The sequence below is a fragment of the Mytilus trossulus genome, chromosome 5 (assembly GCF_036588685.1).
Source record: "Mytilus trossulus isolate FHL-02 chromosome 5, PNRI_Mtr1.1.1.hap1, whole genome shotgun sequence".
NCBI lineage: Eukaryota > Metazoa > Mollusca > Bivalvia > Mytilida > Mytilidae > Mytilus > Mytilus trossulus.
Window position 1 is genome coordinate 59677993 of NC_086377.1, and position 23400 is coordinate 59701392.

At 34.4% G+C, this 23400-nt stretch overlaps 1 protein-coding gene across 1 annotated transcript; it reads right to left on the reverse strand.

The window, feature by feature from the left end:
• Positions 1–616: 616 nt before the first annotated feature.
• Positions 617–19376, reverse strand: LOC134718990 (lithostathine-2-like). The gene is made up of 5 exons (XM_063581882.1): positions 19281–19376; positions 15798–15901; positions 3872–3969; positions 3211–3300; positions 617–1076 (listed from the first exon to the last, which is right to left on the reverse strand). The coding sequence occupies exons 2-5, from the start codon at positions 15859–15861 to the stop codon at positions 855–857; spliced, it is 474 nt and encodes a 157-aa protein (XP_063437952.1). The 5' UTR covers positions 15862–15901; positions 19281–19376; the 3' UTR covers positions 617–854.
• Between the last annotated feature and the right edge of the window lie 4024 nt (positions 19377–23400).

Here is a 23400-nt window from a genome sequence, read left to right on the forward strand (position 1 = left end):
GTGAATTGGAATTGATAATGCAATTAAAAAACTTTATCACCCAATTATATAAGAAAATGGTGGGTAAAAAACCCAATTTATTAATTCTTATCTGGAGCTCTGCCTGTCCATAAGTGACCAATATGACACAGACATTAACAACTATAGGTAACCGTACAACCTTCAACAATGCAAAACCCATACCGCATAGTTAGCTATACAAGGCCCCGATATAGCAATGTACATGATGTAGAACAATTCAAACGAAAAAAACAAATATGTAACACATAAACAAACGACAAACATGGAATTACAGGTTCCTGATTTGGGACAGGTACATACATAAATAATGTGGCGCGGTTAAACATGTTAGCGGGATCCCAATCCTCCCCCTAACCAGGGACAGTACAACATACATTTGTAAAAACGAACTATACAAAATTAGTTAAAAAAAGGCTTAACTCATCAGTTCGACAAAGATACAATTGGACGTGACCGGGAACTTGTACAACCCGACGGCAAAAAGGCCTTAGGAACACATCTGAGAGTTCTCGCAGTTAGCTGACAGCTAGTTCAAAGTCACTAACAGCTAATAAAAAAATCAATCATCTTAGAGTAAGACTAAACCATAAAGCCATTTCGATACAAGGTTTTAATCATTTGAATCAAATGAAAGAATGCAAACATCATTTGATTATGATGATCTGTATATCTGTTTGAAGTATATAAAGACATAATATCATAATAATATCCAATGATTCTGACTAAAGTTACACTGTATTCTCATAATTCCAAGCAGCTGTGAGCACAGTGTATTCAAATGATACAAATCAAAAGTACATTGTATTCTAATAGCATAGTTTGAGTCTCTAAGCCTATGATCGTGACTTGCAGATATAGTTGTATCTATTTCCACATGGTTGGTCTTCCATCATTGCACCTTGTGTTTGGACAGCTATGCATTCTCCTTTAAGAGCCCCGTTAGGTTGTCCTGCGGCCCAATTAGGGGCATGAAATGGGTACGCAAAGGGGTCAACACCCCAAGTCCATTGGTAGTTGTCTTTATGTCCAGATGTCCAGTAAAACGGAGTAGATATCTATAATTGAAGAAAAATATGCATTATATTAGACTTAGTATGTTGTGTTGCTACATTATTGTTTACCATAAGGGTGAAGGTTGGTACCTTTTAAAACGTTTCAACACACTGCGTTTGTAAGGAGCCGGATGTTCAGTAGTTCTCATTTATTGGTGTGTTTCATAAGTATTTCTCGTTACTCATTTTTATATAGATTAAAGTTAACTGTTAGTTTTCCCGTTTAAATAGTTTTACAATTGTCATTTTTGGGGCCCTTTATAGTTTGCTGTACGGTGTGAGCCAAGGCTTCGTGCTGGAGACCGTACTTTAATTTGTAATTACAAAGTGTGACTTAAATGGAAAGTTTTCTCACTAGCACTCATTCCACATAATTATTCTTATAATTATCATCTACAGGAAGCTGGGTGTAGTTAAGGGAACAACCATTTGACTTCAAGAGAGGACGAGGATTATTGTTTTGTTCTAAAAAAATATTCTGATTTCTGATTTCCAATTCGATTGCGAAAAACTTGTGGTCAAGCAGATGACAAAACGTATTTTTGGAATCTCGCTTCGATTTCTGAATCGGCCCCTGAAAGAGTCCGCCCCTTTCCCAATCATTAACTAAAGGAAGCTCGCTTGTCATGTTTGGGAATTTTTGTCAGATTTTTGGAATCCTCTGGTTTTATCCATTTGAATGAATTAACAATTTTTGCATGGTGACTCCACTTTTTCTTTTTATAATTCTTTAACATGTATAAGGATAAACTGTCTGTAAAAGTCTTTTACACTTTTTATTAATTTTTAATAGTTTTTGACGAGTTTAACTTGTCAATGATAAAGCTATGAAAAGTCAAGAGAGAACATTTTCCCGCCAAAATTTCAATATCATATATATCGAAAACGAGCACGGTGACCTATATATATATTTTTTTTTGCTCTTTGGATTCCTTTATTAATCCCTCATCAATACAAACTAGTATTTTGAAAAGTTAATAACTTTGAAACCGAGAAGCGAACTCCCTTAAAGGTTTCCTAATCACCGTAGAGCTTGACTGTATAGTTATACATTTGTAAATGGAATTATTGTGATTTTATATAGATTTGCCCATTTAGCATTTAGTCTTCAAAAAGTGTTCCAGACCTATACATGTAGGGCCTGGTTTAGTACAACGATCTATCACCTATTTTCTAAGCTATTAATTAGATCAACACAGCCTTTGTGCTTAAGGGAGCTACCATTTGATTTTTATGGGGGGCTAGGATGAAATTTGAAAAAAATAGGCAGGACAGGAGTTTTTAGTAAAAAAAAAAGGCAGGATGAGACACTTGCAAAAAAAAAAATCAGGATGACAATTTATGTAAAAAAAAAGGCCTCCCCCCCCCCCCCCCCCATAAAAATCAAATGGTAGCTCCCTAACTTTCGAATGAGTGAGTGAATATACAAGCTAGAAGCTCAATTTTTTGAAAATTTTAGTAAGAAGTCTGTTTGCTTGTAGACATTTGCCGTACGATTTGTGGTAAGTGTGAAGACTATTGACCAGATGGTTTTCTGATCTTCATTAATTTGAAATCAAAGTGGCTTCCTTTTGGACTGCTTGCCTTCATGTCCAGTTTAATGTGACCTACCAATTTATACTATTTACAGGGTTTGTAGCAACACGAATGGTGCCACATGTGGAGCAGAATCTGCCTACCTTCCTGCATGATGTACTTGAGATCACAATCAGTGTTTGGTAGGGTTTGTGTTGCGTAGTCTTTTGTTTTCTATGTTCTGTTGTGTAAACTACTAGTATTTACTCCGTTTTTGTTGTTGTTTTTTTTAATCTTTTTTCAGTCATGGCGTTGTCAGTATATTTTCGATCTATGAGTTTGAATTTTTCTCTTGTATCTTTCGCCCCTCATTTTTAACATGGGTAGGGCAATGGAAATAAGAATATTGGTTTCCTCTAACAGCTTAAAGGTGTTTGTTTTTGTCATTTTTCAATAAGCACTGTTAAAGTAAGAATTTCTCTCAATTACTAGGCTGTTACTCAATATAAATGTAAAATAAAAAAAATCCCTACCAACCTACATAGCTATTTTTTTCAAAAATGTAATGGAAAAGACAGCGACACATCATTTGACCTACAACGGTTTGTTTAATTATACGTACCCTATTGTTACTAACAAATCTTTTAAACTCTCTAGTTTCATAAGAATCAGAAGGGAAAAACAACATTCCGCTCATTTGTTTGCATGCTGCCTGCAATTGAAATAAACTTACAATACAAATTATAAATATGCTTAAATTCACTAAAAATCAAACCTTTTTCAACAGCTGGTCAGTGGAGATATCATTGGTCGAGTTCACTTGAAACTCTACTGGAAACTTTACTTACTGAAGTTACTCGGGTTTCAAAAATTCGAGTTTACTAGGACCTGTCGAGTTAACCGCTCTCCCAACCATCACAAAGCCAGGGTTAAACTCGAGAAACCCTCGAATGACGTCAAACCAATCAGTTTTCCCCCTTATTTTATGCTTAGTCAGGGCCTTATCCTAGAGTGACTTGAGTTGTTCCAAAGAGCATGATACTCTCGAAACTCTGAAGCTGACTCTAGAGTTTCAAGTGAACTCGGACATCATTGTTATACAGAATATGAGAGAACATCTTACAAATCTTATTATTTTAATAATCATTTCGATGTATCAGAAGACATGATTGTGACATGACAAAATAATATCTATTCGCTGAGAGACAAAAGCTATCAGCCAATCAGAAGACATTAACATCCAAAATCAAATGATTCACATATGAAATCTCAAACAAACTTACCGTGGCATCACTTTGGGATTTAACATCCCCAACGGCAGAAATGTAGTAACAGAATCTTAGTTTACCAGAACCTTTACTAATCCACCCTTGTCTACATGCTGAAATTGAAAAATAAATGGAAACTAACAAGTTCATACTCCATCGAGTCTACACGGAGAGTGTTAAAGAGATATTTTCGTGCAACGTGCTTTGCCATTTTTATTTCACGTACAACCGTGAAAAAAAGGTTTGTTTTTTTCACCGTGTTTCGTGAAATGGTAAAACTTGATATTAATGTTCAAGATATTTTTAATTGTTCTTTTATGAATTCAGAATTGCTCTTTTTTGTTTCATGTTTTTTTTTCGAAAACATGGATGAAGGGTTTCCCGTCACGTGTGTAAACAGAGAGCATGATTCTCATTACATTGTCAAATGGTTTCCTCTGGGACTCAAACACAGGACCTCTAAAGACAAATACACGAAAGAAGTGCAACACACCCTTACAAAAACACACATGTATACTCAAAAAAACACACACACACACACACAAAACACCACAGCCACCACTTTATTACAGAAACTTCAATCTTATGCCAAATGCTTTAGTGAAAATTATAATTAGAATGTACATGTACAAACGGCTTTTTATTTTTTTGGAAAAGACAGACAGACAATGATTGTTATAAACCTGTTAAGAGAGAGCCAAAGTGTAGTGGTTAGGGCATCGGACTACTAACACAACGGTTCCTTGTTCGATTCCCGTTCCGGGATGAAAATGTCAGGGACTGAATTTTCGGCTCTCCCTTGACACCATTTGCGAGTATAGTCTTGAGGAAACGAAGATAGTCAGTCAGAGGGGGACGATAAATGGTTGATCCGTGTTAACATGGTTAAGATAGAGCCGTATCTCTTGCACGTAAAAGACACCCTTGTCGATTTCGAAAAAGACTAGCTAATGCCCATACAAGGGGGTCATAAAAGGCAGCACTCGCACCTGCAAAGTGGAAAGGGATTTATATAAGTTTCAATAACATGTTTTCCAAACCACTATAAAAATTAAATATTTTTAAACTTAACTATCGAAAACCGAATTATCTTATCTTCTCACAAAGATAGAATGATGTGAAAAATAACCAGAGTTTAATATCTTAAATTTATAAAAAGAAGATGTGGTATGATTGCCAATGAAACAACTGTCCACAAGAGACCAACATGACACTTGGTATAAACTATTCTTCATCTATAGTGAGACGTTGGTTCTTAGCCGAAGTTAAAAGAAAGTTAAATGTTTCAAAAAACTTAAGTATCTTCAATGTTTTCATAATTTTTTCGGTATATTGTTTGCTTGTTTGATACATTGTATTTCCTCCATTTTTAATGGACGGGAGTATCCTCTATTGGATACTTTAGTTTCAATCTAAATTGCTTAATTGTATTGTGATTATACCATTATAAAAAAGAGAATAATCATGTGTTTTAATAAAACACTGATAATTTAGTCACATTATGTTTTCCCCTGTTCCCTTCCGTCCAGTCTTCAACAAGCAATCGCATCTCTCATAGTCACGTTGCAATGCAGTCGACGTCAGCGTGCAGCACCAGCGAGCATTTCAGGATAACGTATTGCTGCCTGAGACTACCGACATGAAACACTTAAGCATAAAAAAATAGGAGTTAATTGTGGAAAGAAATTTATGTAATTAGACAGGAAGCAACAAAGAATAGAGATTCGCTTTGGTAAGGTTTGTTCAGAGACTTAGAATCATATTTAATAAGAACAGAGTTGTACCTTTTAGTGAGCCAGGATCACGTTCTGTATCAAGTGTTATAAGTAATACGACAGCTATATCTCAAAATAATCAGAATAAGAGCAGACGTTTCTCCACGGAAGAAAGAAAGTGTCAAACGGCATTGAACAAGCCCTGTATAGATCTAAATCCAACACCGCTTCTTGATAATGTTGAGTTCAACAACGATGACTTACTTTCCACCAGAGATAACACGAATCGTTTACGCGACATTCATAGAAAAGGAGGAGATTACCTGAATCGTTTACGCGACATTCAGGGAAAAGGAGGAGATAACCTGAATCGTTTACGCGAAATTGTGGGAAAAGGAGGAGATAATCCGAATCGTTTACGCGACATTCAGGGAAAAGGAGGAGAAACAAACGTGGCCAACGAAAAGGAGACCATCAGTTTACGCGACATTCAGGTAAAAGGAGGAGAAACAAAAGAGGCCAATGAAAAGGAGATCATCAGTGGTATAAATGCATGTTATGCAAAATTTGAAAAAGACGTTAATGAACTGTTGTCTGGTACAAATGATACACTGGACAGAAGACGGAGACCAAAAGCAGCGAAGGGTGTGAGAACAATGACTATAATGTTGGCAGCCAACTCAAACATGAATGTTAGTTTACCGGAAGAAGTTATACCATCCTCGAACATGGATGTTAGTTTATCGGGATAAGTTATTCCATCCTCAAACATGGATGTTAGTTTACCGGGAGAAGTTATTCCATCCTCAAACATGGGTGTTAGATTACCGGCAAAAGTGATACCATCATCAAACATGGATGTTAGTTTACCGGGAGAAGTTATACCATCCTCAAACATGGGGGTTAGTTTACCAGGAGAAGTTATACCATCCTCAAACATGGATGTTAGTTTACCAGGAGAAGCTATACTGTCCTCAAACATGGATGTTTGTTAACCGGGAGAAGTTATACTGCCCTCAAACATGGATGTTAGTTTACCGGGAGAAGTAATACCGTCCTCAAACATGGATGTTAATTTACCGGGAGAAGTTATACCGTCCTCAAACATGGATGTTAATTACCGGGAGAAGTTAAAACATCCTCAAACATGGATGTTAGTATGAGAGAAGTTATACCATCCTCAAAAATGGAGGTTAATTTACCGGGAAAAGCTATTATACCATCCTAAAACATGGATGTTAGTTTACCGGGAGAAACTATACCATCCTCAAACACGGATGTTAGTTTACCGGGAGAAGTTATACCATCCTCAAACATAGATGTAAGTTAACTGGGAGAAGTTATACCGATTACCGTCCTCAAACATGGATGTTAGTTTACCGGGAGAAGCTATACCGTCCTCAAACATGGATGTTTGTTAACCGGGAGAAGTTATACCGCCCTCATACATGGATGTTAGTTTACCGAGATAAGTTATACCATCCTCAAAAATGGAGGTTAGTTTTCCGGGAAAAGCTTTTATACCATCCTAAAACATGGATGTTAGTTTACCGGGAGAAGTTATACCATCCTCAAACATGGATGTAAGTTTACCAGGAGAAGTTATACCATCCTCAAACATAGATGTTAGTTAACCGGGAGAAGTTATACCGTCCTCAAACATGGATGTTAGTTTACCGGGAGAAGCTATACCGTCCTCAAACATGGATGTTTGTTAACCGGGAGAAGTTTTAACGCCCTCAAACATGGATGTTAGTTTACCGGGAAAAGTTATACCGTCCTCAAACATGGATGTTAATTTACCGGGAGAAGTTATACCGTCCTCAAACATGGATGTTAATTACCGAGAGAAGTTATGCCATCCTCAAACATGGATGTTCAGTTTACCGAGAGAAGTTATACCATCCTCAAAAATGGAGGTTAGTTTACCGGGAAAAGCTATTATACCATCCTAAAACATGGATGTTAGTTTACCGGGAGAAGTTATACCGTCCTCAAACATGGATGTTAGTTTACAGGGAGAAGTTATACCGTCCTCAAACATGGATGTTAATTTACCGGGAGAAGTTATACCGTCCTCAAACATGGATATTAGTTTACCGGGAGAAGTTATACCATCCTCAAACATGGAGGTTAGTTTACCGAGAGAAGTTATACCATCCTCAAACATGGAGGTTAGTTTATCGGCAGAAGTTATACCGTCCTCAAACATGGATGTTAGTTTACCGGGAGAAGCTAAACCGTCCTCAAACATGGATGTTTGTTAACCGGGAGAATTTATACCGTTCTCAAACATGGAGGTTAGATTACCGGGAGAAGTTATACCATCCTCAAACATGGATGTTAGTTTACCGGGAGAAGTTATACCGTCCTCAAACATGGATGTTAGTTTACTGGGAAAAGCTATTATATCATTCACAAACATGGATGTTAGTTTACCGGGAGAAGTTATACAATCATCAAACATGGATGTCAGTTAACAACCGGGAGAAGTTATACCATCCTCAAACGTAGATGTTAGTTAACCGGGAGAAGTTATACCATCCTCAAACATGGAGGTTAGTTTACCGGGAGAAGTTATACCATCCTCCAACATGGAGGTTAGTTTACCGGGAGAAGTTATACCATCCTCAAACATGGAGGTTAGTTTACCAGGAGAAGTTATTCCATCCTCCAACATGGAGGTTAGTTTACCGGGAGAAGTTATACCATCCTCAAACATGGAGGTTAGTTTACAGGGAGAAGCTATACCATCCTCCAACATGGAGGTAAGTTTACCGGGAGAAGTTATACCATCCTCAAACATGGAGGTTAGTTTACCAGGAGAAGTTATTCCATCCTCCAACATGGAGGTTAGTTTACCGGGAGAAGTTATACCATCCTCAAACATGGAGGTTAGTTTACAGGGAGAAGCTATACCATCCTCCAACATGGAGGTTAGTTTACCGGGAGAAGTTATACCATCCTCAATCACATCCAATGTTCTACATGTAAGACCACATTTGACAGCCCTTGTGTTACCTACTAAAGAAAAAAGTTATTTGGGCAGTTGGATGGAACTCCAGATCAAGAGAGATAATTTGAAGAAGAAAAAATGTTATGCTTTAATACATTGTTTGTCTAAGTTTGTATGTAGATATAAGAACTCAACCATATATAATAAGTGTGTTTAAAGGTTCGATGAGTTTTCACAGATCACATATTTAATAAAAAGTGATTAATTTTCATCACTTTATGTACATTTGCACAACATTACCGTAAAATATCGGATGTGGAATACTGTTATTCTGACTTTTTTTAATAATTTTCTAATCAAATATTCGTATCGATGAAAGAATTCAGTAATTTTTTTTAGTAATTTATAGTTAAGAAATCCCTGACTTAATAATTTACCAGTGATGCATTGATTGCGTTCGTTTAAATTTGTCACACACGGGTATATCGAACGAGTTGGGATACATAATCACCGTAAGGCGTATGATGGCTCCAAAGGAATATCGCCGTCTTAAAAAGGAAAATTTACAATAGGGAATGAAAAATCATCTCTTTTGTCGTAAATTTTAGTATGGAGGTTCTCTTTACAAATTGAAATGTCAAAATATAGAAAAGGACAACTACTGCTGTTTATAAAAGATTTATAGTAAGTTCCTTCGGGTGAATTTCAGTATACGTAGTACACAAAATGTACATGTATATTTAAGAGAACTCTGGATTATTTAACGAAAACATACAGCAAGATAACGCTAGGTATTTTTGAATGTATCAATGACGTGACGTGTTTTACTGAGTTTGGTCATAAACTGAGATTCATGGCAATATAGAAATAAATCTGCTATTAAAGGGAGTAAGTTAGTGCCCATGGGAATACATGCTACTTGTCGATACACTTTATCGCCGAAACGTACATACATGTATATGTCCAGGAGAAAATTTAAAGCTTCAATCCTATCTCCACATTTCTAGTAAGTGTATCTGACATATTTTCATTTTTCGCTATATAGAAAAGGGCCCTTAAGAAACGAGCTAGAGCAAATATATTTGCAACGAGATTTTTCAAAATACCATTCAATTTAATATGAAATCTTGTTCCTGATAGGATTGTGTGAAAGTGTAGTGTAGAGAGTAGAAAAATCACAACTGACAACCAAGGATTTGTATAGTGAGATCTACAAATCCTTGTGTCAACAGAATAAAAAGGACCACCAAAAGCATGTATTTCATCTAAAACCGGTAAAGTATTTTAAACACTCCAAATATAATTAAAACCATTATTTTCATAAGCTTCATTACAAAACAAAAAGTTACTGACAAGTTCTTTGAAACTGACTGAGAAAAAGGAAAAAAAAAGTAGAGTAATTTAATGTTTATATGCATGTTTTGGTATTCAGTTCGACCATACAATGAACCAAGAACCTAAAGTAAAAAAAATATTTAGGAAAAGCCACTTGTTCATCCTCCGAACTAAATTAACAGATAAAAAAAAAAAATTAAAGAGTGTTTTTTTTCCTTTCTGATATTAATTTGAATATTTGTTCGATAACTATTTCATTTATATTTATATTCATATTTCAATATTCAATAATGAAACTTGAATAATGGACGTACTTCAGCATGGTAATTTGATTATTTGCCTAAGAGGGCTCCCGCTACATACACGCTTCATAATCTATAAAGGCATAATAGGCCAACCAAAATTTTTCCACAAAAGTGGGACTGGGCCTCGTGATTTAGTAAGAAACACATGCCTTTACGAGGAGTAGGATTAATGTTGTTGGAGATTATATGATTGGTGCATATTAAAAACTGAGAGTGATAGTGTATTTATTCTTGACAGCAGAAATGAAACAAGTGTTATTCACCTGCATATTGTACCTCAAATTAAAAGTAGACAGATTTTTCAAAATTATTACTAGATAACGACTTTAAAAGAAAACAATTTCGTGATTACTTGAAAGACGAGCTCTTTATACATGTACATGTATCTGTTTTATTCAGAGTAATTTATCTCATCACACTAAGACACTAATGGTACTAAGAAAAATGAAAAAAAAAACTAAAGTAATGTAAGATTTAGCTGTGATTTATGAAAATATGAAGGATTTTTCTTTGATCGATTTCATTAAGCAGAATTTCGAAACACGGATTAGGAAAATACAACGAAAACTTTGTACTCCAGAATAAATCGAGTCTGCAGAAAAGACAAAATCAGGATCTTCCTGAACACACAAAACTCTACTACAACTGAGGAATATAATACCCCGTTCACACTATGCATTTTTAAACCGTGTTCGACCCGAATTAAGTAATCCGGATTAAATTCCAATAGTGTGAACACGTTAAACTGGGGCATACCCGGATTAAAATTACCCCTCATCTGAGGTGGAGTTAATGTGGGGCGAACCCGGATTAGTAAACCCACATTCTAGTGTGAACGCAAAGTGGAGTTAGGTAGCACTCCACAGTTAGGTGTGTAGTTTCGCATTTTGGCCCCTGTGGATTTTTTTAAATATGAGAGCTAGTGTGCAATAAAATTCATTTTTGGATAGCTGAGTATTAAAATAGCCTTTGTATTGGGTTTATATGAACATCAAGGTTATGTAATGTATGTAATATAGGCTGTTTTCTGTATGACAGTCCGTATTTGCATGTCCATACCATACATTGGTCCGGCAATTATTATAATGTTTTTTTCCAACTTTTTATCGCACGAACTTTGTGATTGGATTTTACGAAAAAATGAGGCGAAAGACACCCATTTTTTATTTGATCATTAGGAAGATTTAAGAAAGCAGTTTCTAAAAAGGTATCACTCAAAGGCATTGAAATTCTAGTTTGATCCAAATTTTGGGGGGATATATGACATGTTCACCCCCCTTTTTGCAATATTTTATGGTAAATAAATGCTGAATGTTGCCATGGATACACATAAAAGGAATTAATTTTCACCCTTTTAACTTTGGAAAATTGAATCTATGGAAGATACTGATTACATACATATGCACATGTACAACACAAACAGTTAGGTTAATGTATTAGAAATCCAGGAAAAGGAGATGATAAATCATTTTGGGGCTCATTTTTAATTTTATTTTCTAACTGTGGAGTGCTACCTTATGGCACATCAGAAAGCACAGAAATGCACTTTTAAAGTTAAAATTGACCACAAATCTTTAGTCTTTTATGTTCTTGTTTTAGTTCTGAAGGTAAAAAAACTGCTAGGAATGCAATTTATGTTAATTTTATTGTTTACTGTCCTTAGCAACCAAATATACACATTTTGACACTTACACATGTTGCGGTCTTAAATTTGTACCCCGTTAGCTTTGCCCTTGTAACCAAAGATTGCGCTTTATATGATAATCTCAGAATGTATCGCTTTATATTTTTGAATGCGAATAAGTCAAATAAACATTTTTAGCAGGATTTTATATCATAATTTGGCATTAATTAAATTTAATGATGCCAGTACTGTTAGAAATTTATACCCTGCTTGAGAGCTTCTAAACCAAGGTAAGGTATGCTATTTACAGCAAAAATTACCTATAAGTGCTTTCAAACACCTAAAACTTGTACAATTTGTCCTCTTTTAAGGTAATTTTATAATTTCAAATAAAAAAAAGGGAAAAGTTTTAGAAATTTACCCTAAAAATGAGACAGACTTGAAGTTTTTCACTATGATCCAGCATTTATTTTAAAATCACTTTTTGTCGCGTTTCAACACCAACTGCTAACCTTCATAAAATCTTTATTACTGAACCAATTTTAAAAACTAAGGTACCATTTTCATCGTAACAACTAGTAGAACACAGAAAACATAAAAAAAGTTGAGGCAGGAGGGGAAAAATTTCACCTTAAGGCACATCAGAAAGCACAGAAATGCACTTTTAAAGTTAAAATTGACCACAAATCTTTAGTCTTTTATGTTCTTGTTTTAGTTCTGAAGGTAAAAAAACTGCTAGGAATGCAATTTATGTTAATTTTATTGTTTACTGTCCTTAGCAACCAAATACACACATTTTGACACTTAGACATGTTGCGGTCTTAAATTTGTACCCCGTTAGCTTTGCCCTTGTAACCAAAGATTGCGCTTTATATGATAATCTCAGAATGTATCGCTTTATATTTTTGAATGCGAATAAGTCAAATAAACATTTTTAGCAGGATTTTATATCATAATTTGGCATTAATTAAATTTAATGATGCCAGTACTGTTAGAAATTTATACCCTGCTTGAGAGCTTCTAAACCAAGGTAAGGTATGCTATTTACAGCAAAAATTACCTATAAGTGCTTTCAAACACCTAAAACTTGTACAATTTGTCCTCTTTTAAGGTAATTTTATAATTTCAAATAAAAAAAAGGGAAAAGTTTTAGAAATTTACCCTAAAAATGAGACAGACTTGAAGTTTTTCACTATGATCCAGCATTTATTTTAAAATCACTTTTTGTCGCGTTTCAACACCAACTGCTAACCTTCATAAAATCTTTATTACTGAACCAATTTTAAAAACTGTATATATAAGTATAGGTTATTCTTTCTCAAATATTTATATAACTAAAGCTACTGAATTTCAGTGACTGTTATATTAAAATGGGTAAGTTTTTGAGGCAAAAATGGCCCACCTCTACCAAAAAAATATCGAATCCCCCCAGACCCCCACCCACTTCCATGAGAACAGTACCGTGTCGGTTTCAATTTCGTTTGTTGTCACAGACGCTGTTTACAAGATGTTGCGCATGTGTGTCTATTTTTGTTGAAGGGAAAAACCCAAAGTGGGGTAATTCTTTTTCAAGTGTGAACCGGTGTAATTAATTCGGATTAACTAACCCGGGTTCGACCGGGTTTAGATTTCATAGTGTGAACACGGTATTACATTTGAAGTGGCTTAGTGTGTACAAACAGTGATTCTATTATAATACATTATATCTACAAGCTATATAACACTAACTTTAATCCACCATTTTTTCCCGGAAAAATACCCATATAAAAGTCAGGATTATGACAGTCACAGTTGTTAATATCCATTTTTTTTCCGTCCTGAATATGCATGAAATATTTGCCACTGGACGTTAAGCAACCAACAATCAATCAATCAATTATTTCCATTTTTTTTATGTGTTTGAGCTTTAATTTTATTTTGCCATTTGATTAGGAAATTTCAGTTTAGAATTTTTCTCGGAATTCGGTAACCATTAATTTTGTTTAACTAATTACACATAAAAGTAGAGAAATGCCCCAAGTCAAAGTGAACTGCAGTTCTTTAGCAGTTAATTAGCATTCACAGTTCCCACTTGACAGCAGTTATTTGGCAGTTTATTAGCATTCACAGTTACCAAATATAAGGCAATGATTAATTTGCATAAAGGCATTCCAATAGCATTCCATAGCTGTTTCTTAGCAGTTTATTTAGCCTTCACAGTTCTTTGGCAGTTATTTTTAACGAAAAATTTAAATGAGATCTGAATATTCATGAGAACTGCTATAATAACAGCTATCAAATAATGAATATTCATGAGAACTGCTATAATAACAGCTGTCAATAATGAATATTCATGCCAACTGCTAAGTTTTACATCCTAATATGGTTTTATAAACTGCTAATAACTGCTGTGGAATGCTATCAGATCTGCCAAAAGTTGCAATACAAGGCGACGCATGAATTCTGGTAATCAATATATACAGTACTGTACAAGATATGAAAGCCAAAATTATCACAATTCTAATATTTTACTGTAAGTCTTATGTGAAATTTCAAAAAGTTGTACTTAAACTTATATTTGTAATTAGAGCAGTAACTATACAATCTAATAACAGACTTAATTTTAAGGGAATGTAAAAAAAAAAAAAAGAGTAGCACTTACTTTAGCTGGTCTTAGACCCTTTATTAATTATATAAGTGGCCGTAATGATATAGGAACAATTAAAAATGCACTTTAATTATCAAAACTTTTTAAAAAGCAACTTATTTAAGAGCTATTACTGCTAAGAGGCTTATCACTACCTTGACTAAGTGATTTTCAAAAAAGAAGTTATTTCATTGTTATCATTATTTTATTACCAAACATGCCAAATGTACTGTTTTTATTCTATTAAGGTGGTACCTAAGACTACAGGGAGATAACAGCTGTAAAATCAGCTTAACGTTTTAATTACATTGTGTTGTAAAGGGAATATTAAACTTCTCAATGATCAAAATTGGTGTTTACCAAACTGCTATATAACCAGTGTAATTTTTCTGACAAAATTTTTGAAATTTTTATATTTTTGTTAAAGGGTCAAAGTTAATACTTTGTCCAAATTTTATTAAAATTAAATGAGCCAATTTTATGTTTCTTTTTCTGAAACAAACTAAAGTAAAATTATATATTATAAATTAATTTCATTGGATTGTTTGGACTATTTTAACCAATCAGCTATTTGCAGTCTAGGTTTACCTATGAATTCCCTCCCCCTTTTTTCAACTCTTGAATATGATTAGATTTGTTTTTTAACAAAATAATAGATTAAAATAATCATATCTATTTTTTTCAAATAACATCTTGAACTGTAAATATATATATGCTAGTATTCTAATACAATCCTGTCAACATCAGATATTCTATATAAGTAATCAACAACCCCCCTTTTTGTGGGCTTTCTGTATGATTTCTGTTTCCCCCAACAAAGTTATGTCAGAATATACACAAGCATTAACTGTAACTTTCAACTTACTGTACTGCAGGTGTGTAAAAGTATTCAATTCATCCAAAATTAAGCTTATAAATGACAAAAATACAGTTTTTCACTAGCAAGTATTTCCACACAACATGGAGCCAAAATGCACATTTGAAAATGATCAAATTATCTTCAAATAAATGTTTAACTTCAAGCTGAAAACATAGCCAGATCCAAGCATTTTTATAACAAAGATTAATAGGTCAACTGCTATCGAACTGCTGTCATAACTGTTGTCCCGACTGCTAAGAGGAATGCTAAGAGGAATGCTAAGTCGAATGCTAAGATGATTGCTAAGACGAATGCTAATCCGAATGCTAAGAAATGGTGAAATGTGGCAGTTTTTCAAACTGCTGTTAGATTTGAATGCTTAGAACAGCTAAAGGACTGCTAAAAATATGAAGAACTGGCAAATAACAGCTAAAAAACAGCTAATAATAGCAGTTCAGTTTGACTTGGGTATACAATAGATTTTTTTTTCTAGAAACAGAAGTTTAGATATAAATACATACTACTGGCTCCCACAATAAGTACCGTACAAATCACCAATAGGATGTTCATAGCAACATGTGCCATGATGATTTCCTGTCACGTGGTCCTTTCTTTGTTATATTGTCTGAAAAATTAAGGTTTAACATTTCAGAGTTTTACTCATACTTCAGTGCATGTCAAATAGTGTCTGCAAAAAAGAGTATTTAGAGTTTTACTGCATGCCATAATGATATATAGGGTCTGAAAGTTGGAGATAAACGGTTCAAACTTATACTGCATGTCATATATTGTCTGAAAATAGAAGATAATCGTTTCAAGGTGATTCTCCATTCCATATACTGTCTGAATTGAGGATAAAGATTATAAAGTTTTACTGTAAAGTGTATGCCATTTTATAATAATACTAAATAGTGTCTGAAAATAGTGCATACACATTTCAAAGTTAACTGCATGCCATATATTGTCTGAAAAAGTAGAGGGTAAACGTTTTAGTAACACTATACTGGAGTCTTCATGCCATAAAGTGTATGTGAATAAAAAATGAACATTTCAAAATTTTTCAGAATGCAATATAGTGTCTGAAAATTGAAGATCAATATTTCAAAATTCTAATGAATGCTAAATAGTGTCTGAAAATAGAAGATAAACTTTTCAAACTGTTACTGCATGCCATATAGTGAAATTAAAGATTAAACGTTTCAAAGTTGTACTCCATGCCATATATTGTCTTAAATAAGAGGATAAACGTTTCGAAGATTTACTTCATGTCATACAGTGTTTGAAAATAGAGAATAAACGTTTCAAAGTTTTGCTGCATGCCATACAGTGTCTGAAAATAGAGGATAAACGTTTCAAAGTTTTGATGCATGACATACAGTGTCTGAAAATATAGTTAAACGTTTCAAAGTTATATTGTCTGAAAATTGAGGAGACACGTTTCAGTCTTGCTGCATGCCATACAGTGTCTGAAAATAGAAGAAAAACGTTTCAAAGTCTTGCTGCATGCCATAGAGTTTCTGAAAATAGGGGATACACGTTTTAAAGTTTTGCTGCATGCCATACAGTGTCTGAAAATAGAGGATAAACGTTTCAAAGTGTTGCTGCATGCCATACAGTGTCTGAAAATAGAAGAAAAACGTTTCAAAGTCTTGCTGCATGCCATAGAGTTTCTGAAAATAGGGTATAAACGTTTTAAAGTTTTGCTGCATGCCATACAGTGTCTGAAAATAGAGGATAAACGTTTCAAAGTCTTGCTGCATGCCATACAGTGTCTGAAAATAGAAGAAAAACGTTTCAAACTTTTGCTGCATGCCATAGAGTTTCTGAAAATAGGGGATAAACGTTTTAAAGTTTTGCTGCATGCCATACAGTGTCTGAAAATAGAGGATAAACGTTTCAAGGTGTTGCTGCATGCCATACAGTGTCTGAAAATAGAGGAAAAACGTTTCAAAGTCTTGCTACATGCCATATAGTGTCTGAAAATTGGGGATAAACGTTTCAAAGTTTTGCTGCATGCCATACAGTGTCTGAAAATAGAAGATAAATGTTTCAAAGTATTGCTGCATGTCATACCGTGTCTGAAAATAGAGGATAAACGTTTCAAAGTTTTTCTGCTTGCCGTACAGTGTCTGAAAATAGAGGATAAACGTTTCAAAGTAATATTGTTTGAAAATTGAGGAGACACGTTTCAAAGTCTCGCTGCATGCCATACAGCGTCTGAAAAAAAAGGAAAACTGTTTCAAAGTTTTGCTTCGTGCCATACAGTGTCTGAAAATAGAGGATAAACGTTTCAAAGTTATATTGTCTGAAAATTGAGGAGACACGTTTCAAAGTCTCGCTGCATGCCATACAGTGTCTGAAAATATAAGAAAAACGTTTCAAAGTCTTGCTACATGCCATATAGTGTCTGAAAATTGGGGATAAACGTTTCAAAGTTTTGCTGCATGCCATACAGTGTCTGAAAATAGAAGATAAATGTTTCAAAGTATTGCTGCATGCCATACAGTGTCTGAAAATAGAGGATAAACGTTTCAAAATTTTTCTGCTTGCCGTACAGTGTCTGAAAATAGAGGAAAACCGTTTCAAAGTTTTGCTTCGTGCCATACAGTGTCTGAAAATAGAGGATACACGTTTCAAAGTTATATTGTTTAAAAAATTGAGAAGACACGTTTCAAAGTCTCGCTGCATGCCATACAGTGTCTGAAAAAAAAGGAAAACCGTTTCAAAGTTTTGCTTCGTGCCATACAGTGTCTGAAAATAGAGGATAAACGTTTCAAAGTTATATTGTCTGAAAATTGAGGAGACACGTTTCAAAGTCTCGCTGCATGCCATACAGTGTCTGAAAATAGAAGAAAAACGTTTCAAAGTTTTGCTGCATGCCATACAGTGTCTGAAAATAGAAGAAAAACGTTTCAAAGTTTTGCTGCATGCCATACAGTGTCTGAAAATAGAAGAAAAACGTTTCAAATATATTGTCTGTATGTCATTTGATATAGTGTGACTGTGTCTGAAAAATGGTACATTTGAAAAGTTTTACTGCATGTCTGAAAAAAGAAACAAATATTATTTTAAAGTCATGCCATACAGTGTCTGAAAATAGAGGAATACGTTAAAATTATACTGTCTGAATGTCATATGATATAGTTTCTGAAAAATGAGACATTTCAAAGTTTTACTTCATGCCATACAGTGTCTAATAACCCCATCAAAATATCATATTTTACACGAGTTTTAAGAAAATCAACCAAAAACTGACATCAAAAACTCATTTTTGCGGAGTTATCTCCCTTTCCAATGACAATGTTAAATGCAAAATTTGAGTTTTCCTCAAGTTAAATTCTATTGGACTTTTTCTGTGCATTTTGGGCTTAATGCTGCTTAGTGCTATAACGTTAGATTAGAACAAAACATTTCGACTGGACTAATGTGCATATACGTGTAAATATGTAACTATACAAAAGTGCAAAAATAAACAAATAGTAGCACCGGATGAAAATGATCCGCCAAAAAAATCCAGCCCCCCCCCTTTTTTTCCATATCAAAAAGGTTGATTGAATAACAAAAAGTGAACATCATCTCGTTCTCAGAACCCAGAAGTATAAAATATGCAGTCAGTATGAACTTTGATTTTAGTTTCTTTTATATATAAGTGATTTAAGTCGTCCATTATCTTTTTTTTTTATACATGTACATATTTGTTTTGGGGGCCTGCCGAAGAACACCTCCGGGTGCCGGAGTTTCTCGCTGCATTGACATGATTGAAGACTCTTTGGTTGCCTTCGGCTGTTGTCTATTATTTGGTCGGGTTGTTGGCTCTTTGACACACTCTCCATTTTCATTCTCAATTTATTCATTTAGGAGAGAGAAAAAACGCAGATCGTTCATGCGTCGACATGTGTTATTATTAGGCGGAAAATGTAGATGCTCAATAATAAGCGGTTGCGCTGTAAGCATTGAGTTTGTTTAAGATATGAATATATGGCGAGCAGTCTTACAAAACTTACTTTGACGATATTTGTACGGTGATTTTGCAAATCCGTTCCTCTTGTATCCAGTGACGTCACGCTAGGCGTTGTGCAAACAAGGTTATTCCCCTGACGTCACGTAATTGAAATGGGGCACCTGTAGGGTTTTATTTGAAATAAATATTTCATATACATTATGTAAAGTTTTCATTTTTGTCGGGCCTGCGACTTCTACCGCAAAAGCGAAACATAGCGATCCTGCATTTCGTCATCGGTGTCTGTGGCGTCCACTAATATTCACTCTGTTGTTAAAGTTTTTGAAATTTTAATAACTTTCTTAAACTATCAAATGATTTAAACTTGAACACAAGCTTAGGGGACGACCATTTGATATTCTGGGGGGGGGGGGAGGGGGGGGCAGGAGGATTTGTTTTTGATCGGTTATTTATTTTTGTAAACTGAGAGGACAGATTATTTATTTTCTGCACTACTGAAGCAAGATTTTCCATTTTCCTTAAAGCAAGGGACTGGTTATTCATTTTTTACCACTATATTTATGACATTCGAAAACATACAATTTTTTAAATATTTGTTAATTATGAATAATAAGATATAGGAAGATGTGGTGTGAGTGCCAATGAGACAACTCTTCATCCAAATAACCATTTAAAAAAAGGAAAACCATTACTATATGCAACTATTACAGTCATAATAACGTTCGATAACTCTGCGTGTGACTGGTTTAATTAGGATTTTTTTTTACTGGTTACCTGATGAATTATTTAAAGAAAATTGAAAAATATATTTAGTTCACCTCGGTTTATATCCATACGATGTCTTCTTTTATGAATGTAAAATAATATTGCAAAGAATTTCATTGATAATCGGACAACACTAACCGGTATAGGTATTGTCAAAACATGCATCTACATGGGTATTGTCAAAACTTACATCGTGATTAGGTGCCATGTTTGTTTTCTTTGATCACGTTGATGTTATGACTTAATTAATATCTCCTTAATCTAGCTATGTCTAAGACTATTCTTATAGTTACAATAACGTGTTATATGAAATTGCAATATAAACAGTGTAAATAAATTAAATTATGTGCATTAACAAAATAAGTGTCGAACATCCTCTACGTTTGAAAATTATTTGTTCGCCATTTTTTCAAAATTTTATGAAAATAACAACAGCATGTTTAAGCTTGATAAAAAGGATCCAATGTTCGATTACATGCTGCTTTAAGGTAAGACAATGACTGAAAACGCGAGCATCCAACAGTTATTTAATTTTCATTGTAAAAATCGTACAAATTATATTTTTACCATGTCGCCCCACGCTGTCAATCTGGTCGCCATCTTGAAAAATAATAGCAGATTTTCTCAAAATAGCTTATTTTCAAATCAATTTGGAAGGGACATACTAGAAAATTAAACTATTCTATATACGATATTTCAAATATTTATGAATATATTAATAAGCACAAAGACCCACAATTATTCCATCTGTTTTGTTTAAATCGCAATTTAAGGCTAAAGACGACAGAAAATCCAATATTTATCGTAGTTGTATGATTTAACAGTGTGAACTATCGAGGCAACAAGACAAATTTTCAAAAGCATTTGGAAGGGAGAAGATCAAAATTTAAACTATTCCAAAAGGAATATTTATATTTCTAAATATATGAGGAATTACTACAAAGACCCACACTTTTAGTATCATGAACTTAAAGTAATGTATTTCATCGATTCCAGAAAGCCCCTATGCATTTCTATACAATTTACTTGGGCTTGTGATGATATGGGTGATGTGTGACGTCACAAAAGTCACGTGATGACTGCTATAGTTGTACCGGCGGGCGGTCAGTGACGGTGATACATGTATAGTCAAGTCATTGTGTACCATTTAATCAGAATACTAGTAGATCATTATCCCTTTCAGAAATATTAAGATTCATGATTTCATTCATAACCTCAGACACATACTTGTGTACAAGAGGACAATATATACAAATATTTTAAGTTAATACATAGTGAGACAGGAAAAACAAAACACAAATAAATAGTAATAAGTATATTATATTTGCTTCAACATTGCTGCAAGTTTTGTTAATCTAAAATCGATTTTACCTATATCCCTATTGGTCAATCAATTTTGCCCAAATTAAGTTAAGAGGGGGGGGGGGGGGGGGGGTCAGTGAAAAAACTATGTGAATTAAGTTTTTTATCCTTCATTGAACTTTCAGTGATGTCGTCCCTAATATATGACAATGCTGTTGATTAAAAAATACTCCATTCCAGGACCTTTTGTTTTCCAAATAATTAGTATTTATCATGACCAATAATTGATAAGTCCCAGTTCGACGGGTTCAAACAGAAAGATTTGAAAGCAGAGAAAACTGTGTATCTTATAAACGGCATGATTTTATCAGATGACAATACTAATACTAAAGTAAGGCTTGCGCATAGTTATATACTTTAATTCAGTCACGGTCCTGCGATGTCACGGGTGTGTTCTAGTGTGATATATATATGCAGTAAAAATGTTTAGTGACTGGATATCCCTTAAATTAATACATGAAAACTCATACCTTCTGTGGTGAAAAACAAAACCTTACACATGTGATGCATAGAGTTAAGTGTTTAGTGACTGTAGACCGGGCCTAAAGATAAACACGAGAACTCATAATGGGGATAAACCTCACACATGTGATATATGCAGTAAAGGGTTTAGTGACTGTAGATCCCTTAATACATGAAAACTCATACCTACTGTGGTGAAAAACAAAACCTTACACATGTGATGCATAGAGTAAAGTGTTTAGTGACTGCAGACCCACTTAATATACACACGAGAACTCATACTGGGGATAAACCTCACACATGTGATATATGCAGTAAAGGATTAAGTGACTGTAGATCCCTTAATACATGAAAACTCATACCTACTGTGGTGAAAAACAAAACCTTACACATGTGATGCATAGAGTAAAGTGTTTAGTGACTGCAGACCCACTAAATATACACACGAGAACTCATACTGGGGATAAACCTCACACATGTGATATATGCAGTAAAGGATTAAGTGACTGTAGATCCCTTAATACATGAAAACTCATACCTACTGTGGTGAAAAACAAAACCTTACACATGTGATGCATAGAGTAAAGTGTTTAGTGACTGCAGACCCCTAAAGATACACACGAGAACAAATACTGGGGATAAACCTCACACATGTGATATATATTCATGTATGCAGTAAAGGGTTTAGGGACTGCAGATCCCTAAAGATGCACACGAGAATTCTTACTGGTGAAAAACCTTACATTTAAGAGATAACTGTATTGTATTTGATGGTCGCTAATTAAGTTTACTGGCGACATGTGATGAATAAAGTAAAGGATAAAGTGGAACAAGTTAATTTGAACGACACTTGAGAGTTCATACTGGTGATGAACTTTAGGGAAGGGAACGACCGTTTTAATTCAAAAGGTTAAGTGGATTTTCATAAAAATATTATTGACTGATTCCAAATTCCGAGAAAAATTTGTTTAAGCTGTTGACTAAAAAAACTTGAAGCATAGACGCCCACACACATCTCTAGAGATTCTTTATAGATATAAAAAGAGGTGGTATGAGTGCCAATGAGACAACTCTCTCATCTAAGTTACAATTTGTAAAAGTAAACATTGTATTCAGATATCGCAGATCAAATTTATTCGTTCTTTGTGTAATCATACGTTTTTTGATTGAGTTAAGTCTGCTAATTGATATTTTATCGTATGTTTTTATATGTTGTGATGTTATGCTATTGTTTTAGAAAAAGGGAGAAGGTTTGGGCCCATTAAAACGTTTAATCCCGCTGCAAATGTTTGCACCTGTCCTAAGTCAGGAATCTGATGTACAGTAGTTGTCGTTTGTTTATGTAATATATACGTGTTTCTCGTTTCTCGTTTTGTTTATATAGATTAGACCGTTGGTTTTCCCGTTTGAATGGTTTTACACTAGTAATTTTGGGGCCCTTTATAGCTTGTTGTTCGGTGTGAGCCAAGGCTCCGTGTTGAAGGCCGTACTTTAACCTATAATGGTTTAATTTTTAAATTGTTATTTGGATGGAGAGTTGTCTCATTGGCACTCACACCACATCTTCCTATATC